Source organism: Mesoplodon densirostris, chromosome 1 (assembly GCF_025265405.1).
Source record: "Mesoplodon densirostris isolate mMesDen1 chromosome 1, mMesDen1 primary haplotype, whole genome shotgun sequence".
Lineage (NCBI taxonomy): Eukaryota > Metazoa > Chordata > Mammalia > Artiodactyla > Ziphiidae > Mesoplodon > Mesoplodon densirostris.
Window position 1 is genome coordinate 179,285,725 of NC_082661.1, and position 18,128 is coordinate 179,303,852.

The 18,128-nt window shown below is 55.6% G+C and overlaps 1 protein-coding gene across 1 annotated transcript in view; it reads right to left on the bottom strand.

Annotated features, from left to right (window-relative positions):
- The window catches only part of COL13A1 (collagen type XIII alpha 1 chain), a 148,498-nt gene that overhangs the window by 39,039 nt on the left and 91,331 nt on the right, over positions 1 to 18,128 (bottom strand). The window contains 5 exon segments of the mRNA XM_060092192.1: positions 9,931 to 9,966; positions 10,725 to 10,751; positions 13,114 to 13,218; positions 16,740 to 16,805; positions 17,899 to 17,955. Coding sequence (XP_059948175.1) covers positions 9,931 to 9,966; positions 10,725 to 10,751; positions 13,114 to 13,218; positions 16,740 to 16,805; positions 17,899 to 17,955 — 291 coding nt within the window.

Below are 18,128 nucleotides of genomic sequence, written 5' to 3' on the forward strand. Positions count from 1 at the left end.
CCGGGAGGAGCCTGAGGCCAGGGAGGGGGAAAGCGGACTTGCACAAGGTCTCCTGCCTGCCAGGGGCCTGGGCTAGGGCCGTGGGCCTGAGCCGCGCCCTTGGCCACTTGCCTACTGCATACCTTCCCTCCCTCCCTGGCCTGCCTCCTGCCCATTTTCACTCTGCACGTTTGCATGGGTGGTACTGCTGGCTGAGCCAGACGGGGCTCCGGCCTCTCCTCTTCCCTGGGGTCCTTTTCCTTCCAGGTTCCTTGGGTCTAACTCTTCCCGAGGACATGAGGGCTTTGGCCCCCGGTCAGGGAGGCTTTGGGCGGTGGGGGACTGTGGATGGAGGCAGGGTGTGGCCCGGAGCCCACCCACTTCTCTGCATTCCTGGCCCTGCCTGGCCAGAGGCACCAGTCACGGGGCTGTTTCTCCAGGACATCACGCTTGGGCTTTGCTCCACCATCTCGGCAGTGTCCTGTCTTTTTGTGTAACCTCTTTACTTCCTGGCGAAAATGCCAAATCTAAGGGGAGGAGTGAGCTCAGGAAGGACAGGGAGTGTCCTGCCCTCCTTGGAAGGACACACCAGGAGGAGATGGGGTTGGAGGTGACAGCCAGCAACAATTGGGGGCCGAGAGCAGGTGAGTCAAGACTTACCCGCGGTGTTAGAGAGGGAGGGGTGCAGGGGAGGAAGGAGGCCTTTGTCTCCATGAGGGGAACCCCAAAAGAAGTCCCAGTGTAAGCCCTAGCCAGGGCTCAGGGTGCTGTGCAGCATGCGTGGTAGCAGCTCAGACCCTGGGGCCTGGAGGCCACGCTGCATATCCCACAGGCAGAGGGGAAACATGGCCCCACCTGGCCTCCATCTTTTCAGCTGACCTCATTCCTTCCCTGACATCTTACAGGAAGCCCTGGTCCACTCTTCTCCTTGCAGAGGCTGGAGCTACTTCCAACCTTTCCCCTCCCTGATTGAGCCTCCACACTGGCATCCAGATAAGCGGCCAACACACAGACTGGACAGTAACACGCCTGTACTTGGACACTGCCACCGCCCGGCACTGACTGTGGGAAAGGGGCCGGGCTCCTGAGCATGGCATTCCATCCCTGCTCCTTCCTGGCCTCATCGCCTCACATCCTGACACCTACACTGTTTCTCTGAAAACCTCACCCGTTTTCAGAATTCTCTGCCTTTCTGCTATTTCCTCTGCTCAAAACCCTATTCCTCCTCGGGGTGCTGGTCAAATGCCATCTCCTCTTGAAGCTTTTTGTTCTGCCCCGTAGCCCAGTGCTGGCTCCTCAGTGCAGCGGGAACCACTGTGTGTACGTAATCTGTATACACAAACCATGTCTGCTAGGGATGGCTTCACCTCCATCCTCTTTGGGCCAAGTCTCTGAATTCTGTGAAAGGCCCAGAAACTTTAGCTCCGAATGCAGAGGCCTTCCCTCACCCGACCCCACCAGGACCCCTGAGCCACAGGCAGGAGTGGTAGAGCTGGACTCAGAAGTGACCACAGCAGACAAGCTGGTGCCCCAGGCCTGCCCCGGGCGCTAAATTCTGGTAAATCCGTCTTGTGGGAAAGAGTGGAGAAAGGCACAGCCATTTAGTGTGTCTGTTATGTGTCTGGCACTGAATTAAGCCTTTACATCCTTCTTCTATTCAATCTCTAAGAATCCCCTCTAATCAGTGAGGGAGTGGATGTTATTCCTGTTTCACAGGTGAGCAAACTGTGGCTCTGGAAGGCCAGGTATGATTGCCAATGTCACACAGAGCAGGGATTTGGACACAGGTGTTTTGTCTGCCAAGTGCAGGTACCAGCGACTGGCGTTCCGTCACTTCCGTTAAACACCCTCTGCAGGCCAAAAGCAGGGCAAAGCCCTCTCTTCTGGATGGCCCACAGGTCTGTGCCCCAGAGGGGTGAAAAGGCAGTGCTCAGACCAGGGCTGTATCTTTTAAGCACAGGCACCAGGGAAAAGAGCTGAGTCGGGGCCGGCCTGTGAGCACAGTTCTGCTCTACGGCCAGCAGAGGGCGCCAAAGGGCTTCATCAGAAGTCTGGCAACAGTGGCTGTAGAGCGCCAGCCGAGGGCCCCATCACTCTTTGCTCTGGAGGACCCCTGCTCAAATTCCAAACAACCCAACTGGGTTGACTCAGCCCCGAGGACACCAGGCAGAGTTCCCTGGGGTGGGGAGGTACAGGTGGGAGGTCAGCTTGGGCGTCCCTGACTATTCAAGGATCTCCCGTTTGCCCCATTCGTCCTCTTCCCACCTTTCCCTCAGCTTGCCCCCAACACATGTGCCCTCACCTTCCCACCTCCACCTAGGGAGCTGGGCGGGGGAGCCAGGAAAGGCTGTGTGACCCTGCATCAGTCACTTCCTCTCTCTGGGTCTGCAAAGTGAGATTGGACTAGACCCTTCCTACCCACCCCTGCTCCTGAGAGGCCGAAGCCGAGGAGCTGACAACTGGGTGTGTTGTCAGTTCCGGAACAAGGCTCCCTGGGGGAGGGAACCTTAGCTCTGGGTAAAACTGCGGCTCTACGAGGGGCTCAGTGGGTCTCCTTCTGCCCCGGAGGACAGCCTGGGATGCCTCAGTAGGGGAGGAGGCTGGGGTCTGCCCACGCCTTCCAATCGCCACGTGAGCTGTGCAGAGCAGAACCCTGGGAGTGAGGGTTTCCGGGCTAATCGGGGTTGTCTTCAGCCCATGATGGTTTGTATATAAAGAAACAACTGCACGCTCCGGGGAAATCTGGGCCCCTTGCAGCCTCTAAGGAGGCAAGCCTCCTCGTTAGGGTGGCTGACCTTTGCCCCTTCCCTCCCCTCTGGGTCAAGTCTCTTAATTCTCTAGGTGACCCAGGCTCCCTTGATCCCCATCTCGGGGCCTCCCTCACTTCCCACCCCTCTGCTGGGCAGGAAGCAGGGGTGGCCCCGGCTGACCCCACCCTGCGGGCTCATTCCACTCTCATCAGTCTCCTTCTCCAGGGCTCGTCCCCAGGGGCTTGCCCCAGCCTGACCTCTGAACCGGCGGCTGGGTTCATTCTGCACCAGAAAACATTGATTCTGGATGGTGGGAGAGGTGAGAGCGGGCTGAGAGTCATGATCAAGGACTCCAGGGTGGCTGAGGGCAGGGCATTCATTTGCAGGGGTGGTGGGATTGGGGACGGGGAGCATTTCCGGGGCCATTGCTAAAGGGAGGACATTGACACACTGTGTGCACAGAGCTTTTCCTCGTGGCATGGCTTTGCGAGAGCACATCTAGAGACTCCTTCTTTCCCGTTTCACTTCGTAAAAGTTATTTTGTTTAAAAGGTTTGAGTTTGGGATTGTCCTAAATTTAGATCCACTAACTCACTAATCTCTTAGTTGGGGAGGGAGAGCTCATAGTCTGCCAAATCGCGAGGGCCCCAATTTATCTCCCGTACCTCCTGTCCTCCCAGCAGGGAGCTCGGCCACCGGATCCGGGCCATCCAGCAGCTGGGAAAGTGGGTGCTCCAAGCATTACAAAGGGTCTTGCCCCAGATGCACGGAGCATGGGCAGTGGTCCCTGCTGTGGAACCTGGCCTGCGACCCCCAGGCCAGCCCTGCCCTGCCTACCACCTGGGAGACTGGCTCTTTAACCTTGGTGCCAAGAACCAAGGACGCCGGCTGGCTGGCCTGGAAGGGGTGGATTCCAGTCTTTGTGGCCAAGAAAGTGCTGGGGTGAGCACAGGTGGCTGCCCTGAATGACCTTGAAGGCCATCCAAGCGCCCACTTTTACGATGCCACTGACTCCAGCTGCCCCTGTGCAGAGTTCGCACCAGCATCAATAGGTTCTCTATTCTGGTTCCGCTTCCAGGTAGGAGGACCCATCCTTTACCCAGATGACAGGATGGAAGCGAGTTCCTTGGAGCACAAACCGGTCGTGCTCTGCTCTCTTAATTGGTGATTTACTGTTTGTTGAACAAGCTGGGCAGGGACTTGGCAAGAAGACATAGTCTCGAAAGAGGTGGGGGGCTTCCAGGTCAGCTCCCCAGCTGAGCAAAGGTCAGGCCAGAGAAGCAGGGGGAGATGCATAGACCTCCCTAACGTGAGGCTCCCGCTGCGGCCCAGCTGCGGGTGAGGAGGGCCCTGGGCCCGAGCAGCTCCACACAGACTCTTTGTTCTCTGCAGGGGAGAAGTGTGGGGAGTGGAGGGCTGGGGGGAGGCCAGCAGGTGACTCAGGCCTTAAGTCTGGACCAGTGCCCTTTCCTGGGTTGGAAAAGCTGGGCGAAGAGGGCTAATGTCTTTCTCTCCCCTAAAGAGTTCCCAGGACTCCCTTCCGGGAGAAAGGCAGCTCGGCTCCCTCTTCTCTGCCCTAGCCACCTCCAGACTGGAGAGGCCTGCGACCGCGGAAACGCCAGGTCCTCCGGTAATTAGGGCCGGCAGGAAGTGATCCGGGGAATTACCGGGGTCAGGCACCCCACCGAAGGCCAGGGCTTTGGAAGGGCGGCTGGCTTGTAATCTCGATTTGAGATCAGTTGATTTTGTAGTTAGTTCCAAAAAGAAAAGTCAGCTCTAATTAATCTGGGGACTTTGGAGTGCAGGAGAAACAGGGCCCAGAGAGCACAGGCTGGGGGCTGGAGTCTGGCGGAGCGGGAGTCCCATCAGCCCCCACGAGGCCTCAGATCTGGGGCCCGTGTCTCAGCTCCCTGATCTGCTTTAATTGAAATGGTCTGGATGCCCCCGCTGGGAATTCATGGCTTTGAAAGCAAGCGCTGTCCCCACTCCAGAAGGCTCCTGCGTCTACGGTTTCCATCTGCACGGACTGCTCTGCTGCACGTGAGTGCGGCAGGGAGCCTGGGGTTGCCCAGGTCCTCTGGGAGCCAGGGGGTGTGGGGAGGTTTCTCCACTGGGGTGCAGGGCTGAGACAGCTGCCTTCTCATGGCTTTATTGGAGGTCCTGGGACCATGCCAGCTCCCTGGGGAAGCTTTCGGGTGGAATCAGTGCCAATGGGAAAAGCACTCCCCTTCCTCAGTTCTTTGACTCAAACACACCAAGTACCCCAAGTTCTCTGCCTTAGATGCTTCAGGTCCTGCTCACAGAGAGCCTGGGAGGCTCGGAGGAGGGCCTGAATCCAGCCACAACCTTTTCACAAGAAGGAAAACAGCCCAACTCCCTCTTTCTTTCCTTCTAGTAGAGGAAGTGGGGGTCTGGGAGGGGAGGTGTTTGGAAATCATGGGTCCCCCCAGGTTCATAAGACCCAGGTAGTAAAGTCATTTAGAACAAGCCTCTGGGGCCAGACAGATCTGGCCTCACTGCTTTGTAGTTGTGGCCCTTTGGGGATTCACCTCTGTGAACCTTGGTTTGCTCATCTGTAAATTGGGGCTAAGAATAAAACCTCCCTCACAGGGTGGTTATAAAGATCCAGTGAGGTGAGGCAAGCCAAGGGCCCCGTACAGCTTGGCACGAAGAGGCCCAGTAAGGTAGATATAATAATACGAGTTATCATTCGACAGAAGCGTGTCCACCCACGTGACGCCTTGCTCTGACTAGCAGGTCAGAACGATCCTGCCCTTTTGCAGAAGGATTGAGGAGGGATGAGGAGGTGGGCGGGGTGGGCGTGCTTCTGCTCCTCACACCCTTGCTCCAGTGCCCTAGCCAGCCGACCACAGGGCCCATTGGATCTCCTCCCCGGGAACCCCTGTTTCTGGGGAGCCCCGCAGCCTCTGGGGGAGCACCCAAGTTTACAGGTTGAGTGAGCACGAGGCTCTCGCAACCTGCCTCCTCTGGTCTGAAGACGCACAGCCTGCAGCCTGCAGGAGAGCTCTGGTCCTTCATGCAACCCCCAAGGCTTAACACCCAGACCACCACATGCGTCAAACTCACGCCCCACTGCCAAGACGGGTGGACCAGCTCTCATGTGCTTAGATATAGGCTCTCACCAGGTTTTGTGATCCACACACAGTCTGACAATACTCGTAGCCTCTTGAAAGACAGCCAAGGTTGTAATGTTTTAAACACACTTTGCGTCTTGCAACATATTTAAAATAGATTGGCGTCATAAATTTGGATCAAATAGGTACCACGTGGGCACACTACAATACTCACAGTGTCCAGGATGCGGGGCTGGGGCAGCGCGGGGCCTGCGGGCGACCCCGGGCTGTGATCTCAAGTAGCTGGTGGAGATGCTGCCCTGCTGGCCTGGCTGGCCTTTGAGAGGATGCCAGGCTGGGACCAGCTGCCAGGGTGGTGGTGGTGGTGGAGGATGGAACTAATCATCAGCAAACCTCACAGGATGAGAGACGTCTTTGCTGAGAGTTAAATTCCACCCCTGACTGAAAGAAGGGCCCCGCGTGTGTGTCAAGTTGCCAGGACAGAGCAATGGAAGCAGATGTGGAGGGTCCATCAGTTACCCTGCGGGTCCCCTCATGCCCTGAACACAAGGGGCGTCTTGGGGCCTCTGTGCCAGCTTGGTGTCCCCACCCATCAGTACGGAGTGGTGGGTGGGAGCAAACTCATTTTCTCAGCATCCGTGACCAAGCTGCCCTTCGTGTTGGTACCTCCAGGCCTCATTCCAGGCAGAGAGCAGAGGGGGAGGAGGAGAGAGAAAAAGAGATCTGACAGATGCCCCAGAAAAGAGCCTGGGGCTTAACCCTCCACATCCCAGAGAAACCACAGGGGAGGGTGGTCTGTGCACAGATGGCTTAGCCTGGGGTGAGACCCCCCTGAGCAGACATTCACTTCTGCACCAGAGCGAGACGACTGCCTTCCGGGTTCGGACTCATGAGACCTAGCTTCCGATTCCAGCATGACTGTTCACCAGCTGTGCAACCTTGGGCAAAGTATTAACCTCTCTGAGCTTCTCATCTAGACAGTGGGGATAATGCGCTCAAACTACTGGGCCATGGTGAGGATGAGTCAGAGAGGGAGTGAATGGACTTTGGCTAAACCAGAGATGTGAAGTATTGCTGCCCTTGTCCTTGGGCACCAGACTCTTCATCTCAGAATTCTGACAGGAAGCAACCTGCTGCCTGGGCATGGTGATCACGGGGGCTGAGGCAGTGGGACGGGCACTCATAGCCTCCTGAGTAGTGCTTGACCTAGAGGAATGACCCCCAAGTCCTTGGGGGCAGACTCTTTGCTGCTGGCCATCGGTCTCCAGTGCATGCCCTCTGGCCTCTGTTGGACTAGGAGGCTGTGGCGTCGGGGATGACAGGACAAGGGTCCCAGCAGAGTGAGGGCCAGCATAGAGACAAGGGCGCTGAGACTACCCAGTGGCTCCAGGAGCGCCTACTGAAAAGTCTCAAGGACAGGCTGGGAGAAGAGGAGGCAGCAGGAGCCTTCCAGAAACCCAGGGAGGTTAGCAGCCTCACAGCCCCTCCGGATTCCCCGGAGAAGAGGCCGTTGTGGAAGGGCAGGGGGTGGTCCGGCAGAGAAAGAAAGAGTGGGGAGCATGAGTTGAGCATGAAGGAGAAGGGCCTCCTCAATTCCTCGAGAGCCCTAAGAGCACTGATGCTTCTGACAAGCCCTGGATGCGGATGAAGAAAGGTCTGGACTGGAGGGGCCTGATCGTCAAGCCAGGGTGGGGTGGCGGGCTGCTCCTCTCTAGCGGGTATGGAGCCAACTCTGTTCTTAGGAAGCTGTAGCTTCCCTGAGCTGGAAGGGATTTTAGTCCAGTCTCCCATCTGACAGAGAAGCTTCTCTTAACACGACCCAGACCCATAGTTATCCAGCCTCTCCTTGAATACCTCACGTGACGGGGAGTTCCCTCCTTCTCAAAGTAGCCATCTGTACTGCTCTACCCTTAGTCATGCACCCTTCCATGCTCAAGCCTTCTCTAGCAGCCCTGAGCCTTTTCTCCCCAGAGCAGGCTTCCCAGGGGTCAGAAGCTGCCCCTCCATCAGCAGAACCACACTAGTTTTCTCTGCAAATTCAGTGCAGCTAGGGCTGAATGATTCCTCCCACAATCTGGCCCAGAATTGCCCAAATCATGGAACCAGGCCCTCTATCATCATGACACCCCAGCCCCAAGCTGACGCCTCTCCATCCTCAGGGCAGCAGACCCCCAACCTCCTTTCTGGATGAACTAGACTTCCCGTTGGCAGGAGAGTGCAGACGCCTACCATAGTATGGATGCCAGCTGCGGGCATCCCCTTGATCCAGGGGGGAAACTGCCGCCCTGAAGTTTCTTCACAGTTTGAAAGAGCTGGTCTGGCTGCTAATGGGAAAGCCGACCCCGTGCTGCATCAGGAGAGGCAGTAAATGCTGTGAGTCTGCGTGAGTGGGTGGAGGCAACCTCGGGGGCTGTAATTTCCACTTCCTGACACAGTACCAACTTTGCAGTTTGTGCAGAACTAATGAAAGATCTCTTGGGTCTTGCCATTTCACCCACCAAGCACCCGTAAAACAATGCGGTGACAGCAACCGCCTGATTACAGAGCTACATGGCGTGTGGAATGTGCCTCTCCAGAGTGATTCCTGCCTTTCCAGAATCCCTCCCCGTCCTTGTCCTGCCTTTCCTTCCTGTCTCTTTTCTTCTCCTGGAAGGCGCCAGAGCCTCCCAGCTGGGGCCTGGAGGGCGGGATGGGCTCCTTATGGCAGGTGGCACCCTGTGAAAGACCCGGACCTGGCCTTGAATTCCTGCTCTGCCGCTTATGACACCTCAGGCGTGCCTCATTTTCCTCATCTGTTAAATAGGAGAAGAAGAGTATCAGCCTCCTAAGGTGGTCTTAGGATTAGATATGATGCAAGTCACGTTGAAGGACAGCCTGGTACACAGTAGGCACTTAGTAAGTGGTGCCTAGTATTGAAATGATTTTTATGTTATATAGTTACCGTAATGACCACCTCTGGGCCTCTGCTCAAATTGTTTTCTTGTCTAAAATGCCATTTCCCTTGAAATCCGCTGCTTGAAGGACCACAGTGGTGGATTAAAAATGGCCACAAAGGCTTTGCCACCCTTGGACAAGAAGAAGCGGAGGCTGAGTCCCCCAGCCCCACTGACTTGCATGCTTCGGCTGTGTGACTTGCTTTGGCCAAGAGGACTTCAGAAAATGTGATGCAAGAGATGTTTTTGAAAAGCACTTGAGCACTGGGACTCACCTGTTTTGAAAGCTGACCTAGGCCTGCCATGCTGTGAGGAAACCTCTCTGCCCTTCTGGGGCTGAGAGGCCACGTGGAGGAGAACAGAGGTACCCAGCCCACAGCCAGCACCAACCCCAGGCATGTGGATGAGGCCATCTTGCCCCCTTCCCACCCAGCCTTTCCGCCCAACATCCCATGTGACTGCATCAGTGAGCCCAGAGGAGACGCAGAACTCCCACAGGGCCAAGCCACAGAATCCTGAGAAAGAATTGTTTTAAGACAGTAAGTTTGAGACGGTTTGTTACACAGCAATAGATAACCGATACAATTACCCATTCACCAGGATTGAGCTCAGAGGCTGTCCCTTCTCAGAAGAATTCCCAAACTCCTCCCAACCTAGAATTAATCTCCCTGCACACACCGCCCCCCCCCCCATATTGACACAGCACTTTGCAATGGTAGCAGTTAGCACAGTCTGCCTTCACCAGGGTTATCTGTACAGGAACCCTGTCTCTCTGGCCTGTGAGCTGCCAGAGAGCAGGGTTGGGACCCTTTCATATCTCCCACCATACTCAGAAGCTCTGCCTGGTTCCCACATACTAGGTCCTCAGGGGGGCCAGTGAGAACCTGGCCTGCCTCTGTGCAGACACAGCCACCCAGGCTGGCGGGGGACACACTCCTGGGTCTGAGGTCCAGCGGGGCCACTGACTTGCCCAAGGCCCTTCCCCTTCTGAGCCTCTTCCTCCCCCAGGTGGAGACATGAACGCCTGTTCAGCCCACCTCAAGGGTTTCGAGGCTCCCGCTGGTATGTGTGCAAAGTGTGTGTGCGTGACGAAGTCCGGACCCTGTGTGCACTGTGGTGGAGCCCCACTTGGGTTGTCACTGGGGGGTGGGGCCTCTGCTCCACTCCTTCTTACCTTCCGGCCGTGGTAGCCCTGGATCCCCGGGTCTCCCTGGGGGAACCAAGAGAAGACCATTAGAGGGGTTTTCTTGCCACCCCCTTCATATTACCATCCCTCCTCCTCCCAATGACTCCAAATCCTCTGACCTCCACCTCCAGCCATCCCTGGAACAATAACAGGGACTGTTCTACTCTTCAAAATGAGTCCTTGCCTTGCGGAGGCAGAGGGAGGTGGGAAAGGTTAACTCAGCAGGGGCCCAGGACACCTGAGGGTCAGTTTTTGTTCTACCATGGACCCTCTGTGGCACCTGGACAAGTCACTTTTCCCCAGGGCTCTAGCTTCTGTATTTGTGAAATGGTTGGCTGGGATCAGTGCTTTGCTACTTCTCATCCCTAGAGCCGCAGGGACTCCAGCTTCAAAGGGAGATTCTGTTTGACATCGTGGGCTTCCAGATAAGGTTTTCAAAGAAACCAGATGACCCTGAAGGTCCTTTCCAGTTCTGGCCCCTTATGAAATGCTCTTTTACTGGGATGTTGTGACAGCGTCCTGGGCATCAACTTTGAGTTTCCAACTAGACCATAATCTCCTTGGAGGGCAGGGTCACATCTTCCATACCAGCCATAGCACTTGCTTGGCCTGAGCCCACAAAAATGCAATCCTTGCAGGACCCAATCCATTTCCAAGGGCGTTCTGGAAATGAGCCACTCGTGATCCTTCTCTCCCCTCTCAGCTCCCTTCAGTGACGCCTCCCCCTCCCTCCTGCAGGGAGCTCTCCCGCCCGTTTGATGCATCACCCAGAGGGCCCTCACCTTTGGTCCCGGAGGCCCAGGTAAGCCCTGCGGAAGCAAGAAAAAAGGTGAATGGAGATGGATTCCTCTGGCAAACGGTGGGGGCTCGTCACGTTTCCAGTGGAGGCTGTAATGGGTTCTGGATGTGTTGAAGAACAGATCCAGAGGGTCCTGGAAGGGTATCTGAAACCTGCTGAGGGCACGTGGGGACAACAGGCTCATGTCCCTCTTTGGAGCCACATGGGCGCCGTGGGCATCTCCGCTGTGCTCGCCCACTGGAAAGTAGGTCAGTGGCATCATGTGAAATTGGCAGTGTGGTTTGGTCCAGATTCCCACCCACCCACCTCCTAACTGGAACCGCTCCCTGGAAAGCCGACCTTGCCCAGCAAAGCCTGGGTTTTGCCTCTGGCCCTGCCAGCCTGTGGGGGAGCCCTCTGTCTCCTTCCCCCACCCCTGGGGCACAGTGAGCACAGCAGCCAGCGCGGGGGAGGTGGCATGGGCCCCGCGGGAGCCCGAGAGAGAAACAAGGGAAGGCGGGCTCCGGCGTGGTCTCGGGCGTGGGTCTGGACGGCAAACACTGGCTGGAGAAAACCATGATGCTCGAGTCTGGCCTCTTTCAGTTGGTTTAAAAGCATGCTTTCTGGTTTTTCTCTTTATAAACAACCTAACAAAGAAAACCACCTGGCTTGGGTTCAGTGATCGGGAGTTACCCACTGTGTTTGGGCAAGGGCCATCAGTAAAGAAGTGAATTTTGAGCTTTGTTTTTTGGTTTTCTTGGCTTGGTTTGTTTGGTTCAATTCCCTAAATTTCACTTCCTTTCAGGTTTTCTGTTTTTGCATCTAGAAACCCACGGAAGCGAGACTAACTTCCCTCCCCAGCGTTCTGGGGAGAAATCATGGAAATATTTAAAATTCGTTACGGGGATCAAGCTGAGCAGGAGAGCTGGCTCCCAGCAAGTTAGGTTTTCACTCTGCTGTGCCGCCTTCTGGCCAAGGTGGCAACCCTGGCCTGCCAGAGCTGTCGTCCAGCCTAGGGGGACCCTACGCCGAACCTCAGCTTTGGCAGCTGGGGTAGTTGAGGGCCCAGATGTGAAGCCAAGCGCCATGGAATGTGGCTGTGCTCATCGAGGGCTTTTTGGCAGGGACACCCTGACCCAGCAATTCCACCTTTGGGAATCTATCACCATGAAAGCATCAGAGATGTGCACATTGACGTTCAAGAATATACAGAAGGGAACTCAGTAACTACCTTGTAGATAGACCCAGCAGTCCTAAAATCCACATCACAGGAGACTCCTGACTTAGGAAGGGGCATGGTTTACGATATTAAGGGAAAAAAGTAACAGGATACAAACTGTTATATTATTCAGAACATCAACAACCTGGAAAACGTTTATGTGCAGATCTAAGGAGAAAAATGGAAAGTACTCTCTACAGCGTTAATGATGGGGAACACTGGATATAAGAAAGCATGCAATTTAAGACTTTGTCTATGTTCCAAATTTTTCACAATGAAGGTATGATGCCTTTGTCATAAGGGAGAAAAACACTTTAAAAAAAAAAGCCTCGTGGAAAAAGCATTATCAAACAGACTATGTCCTTAACCCCTGTCCCTCTAATAACTGCTGATGTCAGTCTTAGCTCTGGGTGGAGAACCCATTTTCTCCAAAGAAGTCCAAGGGCCTGCTAAGTTATTCTGCCCTGGTGCTTTCTTGCACTAAATTGGGCTGAGAAAGAGTCAGGGCTTGGCCAGGGCTTACAAACAGATGACTGGTGGACACTGGGACTGACCTGAGTGTGGTCTTGCTTGGAGGGGTGTCTGTTGGCCCCCCTGGGCCCTCCCGGCAGTGGTCCAATCCCCAGGCTCGATGCAGGGCCCTCCTGGCTGACCAGACGTGTAACTTGGCTGGAAGGTGGCCCAGGAGTGGAAGCCCACACACACCAGCAAAAGCATGTCTGTTAGGGATGCCAGGCAGTCGGATGCCCGCTTGCTACCTCCTTAGAACACACCGTGCCCAACTCAGGTTTTCCTAAGCCCGGGGGTCAGGAGACAGCCATCAGAATGGCCCTGGGAACTTTCTTTCCAAGCTCCTGTCTGCTGAACCTGGGAGGGGGCGCCTGTTCATGGTGTCCTCCCTGGCAGGCAATGACTGGAGTGGAACACACGGTCCCAGGATGTGTGTTCAGAACCAGAGTGTAACAGGTGAGTGTGACAGGGACAGGCAGCTCCTGCAGGGGCCAGCCACATCCAGCGGCCTTGCCAAGTGTTTCTGCCTGTTCAGTGGGGACCCAGGTTCCCATTGGTTATGAAAGGTTTGGAAGCTTCCAGGGAAAGGTTTGGAAGCTTCCAGAGATTTCTTGGGACAAATCTCGAAGGAGAGGAAGCAGTGGAGAGCGGGAGAGTTACTTACGGGTGGCCCCATGGGCCCTGGCAGTCCTGGGTGCCCCAGTCCACTTGGTCCAGGAGGGCCTGGTGGCCCTGGTGGGCCTTGGATGCCAGCCTGGCCCTGTTCACCCTGAGGTTCGTGGAAACAAGCGTTAGAGAGAGAGCCCCAGGCTGCAGAGCGGTCCCGCCCCAGTGCCATGCACCCGCTAAGGCCCCGCCGTGGGCTCTGGGGGAGGCGGTGGTGGCGTGATGGTGATGGTGCTGTGGTGGTGACTACATGCAGGGGCTGGTGGCAGTGAGGAGACGGCCAAGACATTAGCCCCCAGAGGAGGGGCTTCCAGAGAGGACTCGCTGCATCAGCTGCTGGTCCCCAGGGCTGAGCTCTGCTGCGGTGGCAGAGGAGCGGGTGAGATGCTCCCCGGCCCGACCGAAGGCCTCTTCCCAGCCTGGTCAGATGGCCAGGGTACAGCCCAGGTGGCCGGCAGCCTGGGCGTGTCTCGGCACCTCCCTCTGTGTGGCGAATCCACCATCCCTGCGCCCTGGCCTCCTAACTATCAAATGAGAACAGCTGTTCCTTGTTTCCCTTCACTGCTTTTTGCTGTCTTTGATTATCTGGCCCAGAGGATCAACTGAGATCCTTAGGTCAGAGGCCACAGAATTTTGTTTGGCTCACCAAATAATTGGGCAAGAGATTTTATGTAAAAAATTTGGCTTGGTGGCTTCTGATGAAAAACTGGGAGCCCTGGCCAGCTAGGCCCACATTCCCGGGGGGCTGCCATCAACTGGGCTCTCCAGCTGCCTCAGGCCCACCCCCATCCTTTCTGCCTGCAGCCTGCTTCTGTCACTTACGTGATTTGTACCTGACCTCAGGGGACAGTTGAGTTTTGAAAGTGTAAAGTGCTTTGTGCCTCTCTGGAGTCGCTATTATTATTCCTTTGCCTTATCCCCCAGCCCTTGTCACCCACTGTGCATGTGCCCAGGGTGGACCCAGGGCCCAGGGAGGAAGGGGTGGGATCATGCTCCCTCAGGAGGAGGAGAGAGCCTGGTCCACGTGACCCAGATCTTGGGGCTGAGGGCCAGCCCAAGTCAACCTAGATCTACGCAGATCCACGTCATTATGTTATTTTCTACGTGACCTCTCCAGGGAGGTTCTGGGCTCAGCTCTTGATGGGGGTCCAGCCCTGCAGACAGACTAAGGCAGAACAGCCTGGCAGGTGTGAGCGCTCCAGGCTGGGATGCAGGGAGACCCAGGCGGCCAGACTCCAGTCCAGCCCACCCTTCTCAGTGTGATCTCAGTAATCCTCTATGACACTGCTGCTTCCCTATATGAAAAAGGGAGCTGAGAATGCTTGCTGCAAACTCCACAGAGGAGAGTGATGATTACAAATAGGAGTGTACATCCTCACAGTGAGAACGAAGATTTTAGCAGCGTCTGCTTGAATCATATCTCAGATGGGACATCCTAGGTTCAGATGCCACCAGCAGTGCCACTCTGGGGTCTGGGCTGCAACCTGCCACACCCTCTGAGAAGCCACTTAAGGGCGCAGAGTGTCCATGGTGGAGAAGGCAGGTGCAGAAATGGGTCACAAGTCCCATTTTACAGAAGAGAAAAGTGAGGCTCAGAGAAGTTGAGCTCCCTAACCAAGGTCACAAGAAGAATTTGGGGGCAGCCAGGACCCAAGCTCAGAACTCCAGACTATTCCTATTCATTCCAAGTAAGCCCCCAGCAAAAACTGCTCACAGTCCAACTTTCTGCACTTTGGCAGTGACTTCCAACACCGTCTGCTAAGCACATCATATCTCATATAAAGTTTCCTCTTTCAACTAATGTTAGACCCAATGTTTAAGCATCTTCTAGAGCCTGTGAAATCAATATTGGTTTATTGATAGGAAATGGACGAGCCTTTTTATGTCCCACCATGGCTGACAGCATAAAAACCTTATTCTCTAGGCAGAATCTGCAGCAGGCAGCACAGGGGCCCCTATTCTTCTCTCTACTCTGCACATCAGGTCAGGGCAGCACAAAAAGTTCTGGCTTATCCACCTCTCGCTCTTGAAAAGGGGGGCAGCAACTATGCCTCGGCCCCTCCTAATGTCTTCACCTGTGACGTGGCGATGATGCCACCTCCACTGCCGGGTGGCCCATGTGGGATTACATGAGATAATCCATACAGAATTCTTACAACAGTGCTTGGGACCCAGCAAGGGCTCAACACATAGCGGCTAATGCAACCAAGGCCAGGAGGTGGCTGCTGGGGCTTGAGGCGAATGGCCGCTCTGAGAGCAAGGACTCGGCTCTCCTGAAATGGGGTCTGACACGGGTAGGGGTGGCTGAGAGCGGGGTGGGCCTGCTGCTTCTCTGAGCTGCCCGTGGGCCCCCTGAATAGCCAGGCTTGGGCTAAGTGCTAGGAGCACATGGAGGCTCTCAAGGATTTGGCTGGTGTAACGGGATAGGTAGGCTTGGGGGGCACGTGTGTCACATGTCCCTCTGTATTTTTAGCTGTAACTTGGAGTGATTTTTCAGCCTTGTTCAGTCAGGTGCCTGAACATGCAGGCCCCTGGGCTCCTGGCTCCTGAGTCAGGCCAGATGGGGGCTCCAGGCCCTGCTGTCAGGTTTTCAGAGAGCATCTCGGAGCCCTGCCACTTCCAGCACCCCTGTGGCCTTGGGGGTAACCCCTGACCCCGAGTGTAAGGAAGGCTAGGGGCATGGGTGGCAGCCATGGAATTCCTGGCCTGGCATCAAGCTGCAACGCCTGTGCCTGGATCCCTGGGTCTGTGGTCTCTTGTTCTTTGTGATCTGGTCCTATCCCAGCCTCCTTGGCTTAGTTAGGCAGCAAGAAGGAAGCAGTTGCTCACAACGATTACACCTGTCAGTTGTGGGCTACATTTCCTCTGCAAATTCCCTCGCTTCTCAAACTCAGGTTACAAGTGATCAGATGCTAAGCAATCTGCATTTCTAAATATAAAGGGTGTAGGTCCAACTGAGAGAGCCTGGATGTGGGGTCTGAAGACCTGGCTGCCAGTTCCCATTCTGCTTCTTGTTGTTTGTGCGACCTTAGGTACAAATTCACCTCTCTGAGCCTCAACTTAATTATAGCACTATGCCATGAATGATTCCCAGTGCTGTGCATACACAATAACCCTATGCAGTAGGAACCGTCCTTATCCTCATTTTACAAATGAGAAAGCTGAGGTGCAGAGAGGTTAAGTAACTTGCCCCAAATCACACAGCTAATAAGAGCAGGAGAATCTGGCTGCTCTGCGATTTATTGGCTGTGTGACCTCAGGCAACTTACTTAATGTCTCTGAGCCTTACTTCCTCATCTGTGAAATAAGGATGATCATGCCTAATTCATACAACCACTGAGAGAATTAAATGAAATGAGGCCTGTAAAATGCATAGCCCAGTGGCCGGCACACAGTGATGGCTGTCGTGAGTAGTAATGGTGGGGTAGTTGTTGTGGCTTCTGGGCCCGGGAGTTGTGTATTTCCACGTCTACGGCATTCGTTGAGTCCATTTTTGTCCAAATTAATGTAACGGGAGTGCAGTGAGATTCTCGCTTCACCTATAGCCCCAGCTGGCCTGACAGGGACCAGAGACTCACCAGCCCTTGGGAAGCCCCACGTGGTCTGGGAAAGGGAGGTGTCTACCTGGAAGGTCCGCCTTTTAATGACTGGGGGTGGAGCCAGCCGCACTGAATTGAGGAGAGGCAGCAGCTGAGGAGAAAGAAGAGTTGGAAGGCCAGAGGGCAAAGGTCAAAGATCGCAGGGGCTCAGGAGGGTTGAAAGTCCACCAGGATGGCAGGGCGGCCAAGAAGGAGGGAGGAGAGGAAGAGAGAAGAGAGATTAGCGAGTGTGAGGCACAGGAGGGCGGGCGTGGATGGGGCGCTTGATGCTTGTGGGTGCAGTGCTGAGCTTGCCCTTGGATGGCACCCCATCCCTGGAAGGAGGCGGGCCCTCGGGGTATTGGCCAGAAGCACTCCCCGACTGGGAGAGTGGCCCCCCTGGCCAGACCTGCCCTCCATGGCCAAGCTGGGTCGCAGAGGCCTCCTAACATGCGGCCCAACATTGCACTGCCAGCCCCGCCGGTCCCTGGTCCTGGACAGAGGCTGCTGGGCTGAGGGGCGCAGACTCCGAGGCTCTGGCTTGGGAGCCACAGGACCACCCTAAATTGGTACTTGAAGCCAGGCTGGTGTGTGGCGACCTCTGGGTTCTTTTTTTGGCTAAACAAGAAGGGCTGGTGTCAGCGGATCTGGGGAGGATAGTCAAAAGCAGAGCCAAGCCCGGATCCCGAGGGTGTGGCCAGTGTGGGCACCAGCTAAGTGCTACTGAGGTCTCACCCTGGGGCTAGTGGGCTTGGAAAACAGACACTGGACAAAGACGTCTCTTGCATGTTCAACCACGTTTCTGGGGGGAGGCAACTTGCAATCATGTTATCTAATGTAATTTTCATTTCTGGAAATTCTTGCTGTTTCCAGACTCTCAACCCATGGGTGCTGAGCACTTCGCTTTTGGAAGAGGTTAGAACCCATGTGAAAAGAAAGACGGCATATAATCCACCTCTCGTTTTTGAAAGCATTGTGACTCACACGAGGCCACTGGGATGAGCATTAGGAAGCAGGGGCCGCCTGGGCTGAGGATGCACCCAGCTAGGGACCTGGGAGCCCAATCGTGGCCTTTCCAGGTCATTGCTGCCTTCATGGGCGGCCCCATCCCTCCCACTGTGGGGCCTGGGGACGTGCAATGTTGGGCTCTGCATCTAGGGGGCCTCTAAGCAGAGGGGCCTGGAGACCTTCCAGAACCTACAAACCTTCAGGGTAATTATCTGGTTAGAGTGCAGAGCTGCTAGAGACCTGCTTAGGTGCTCCTGGTGTGGGGTGGGGGTGGAGGTGGAGACAGGGCAATGGGGAGAGTGAGTGCCAGGCCCAGACACCAGCCCCCCGTCCCAGCGCACCCCTCCTCCCCCTCCCTCCCTGGGGATGCTACAGGCTGGAACAGGGGCCCGGACCGCCTGGATCTTGTATCTTGCGGGCCAGGAGG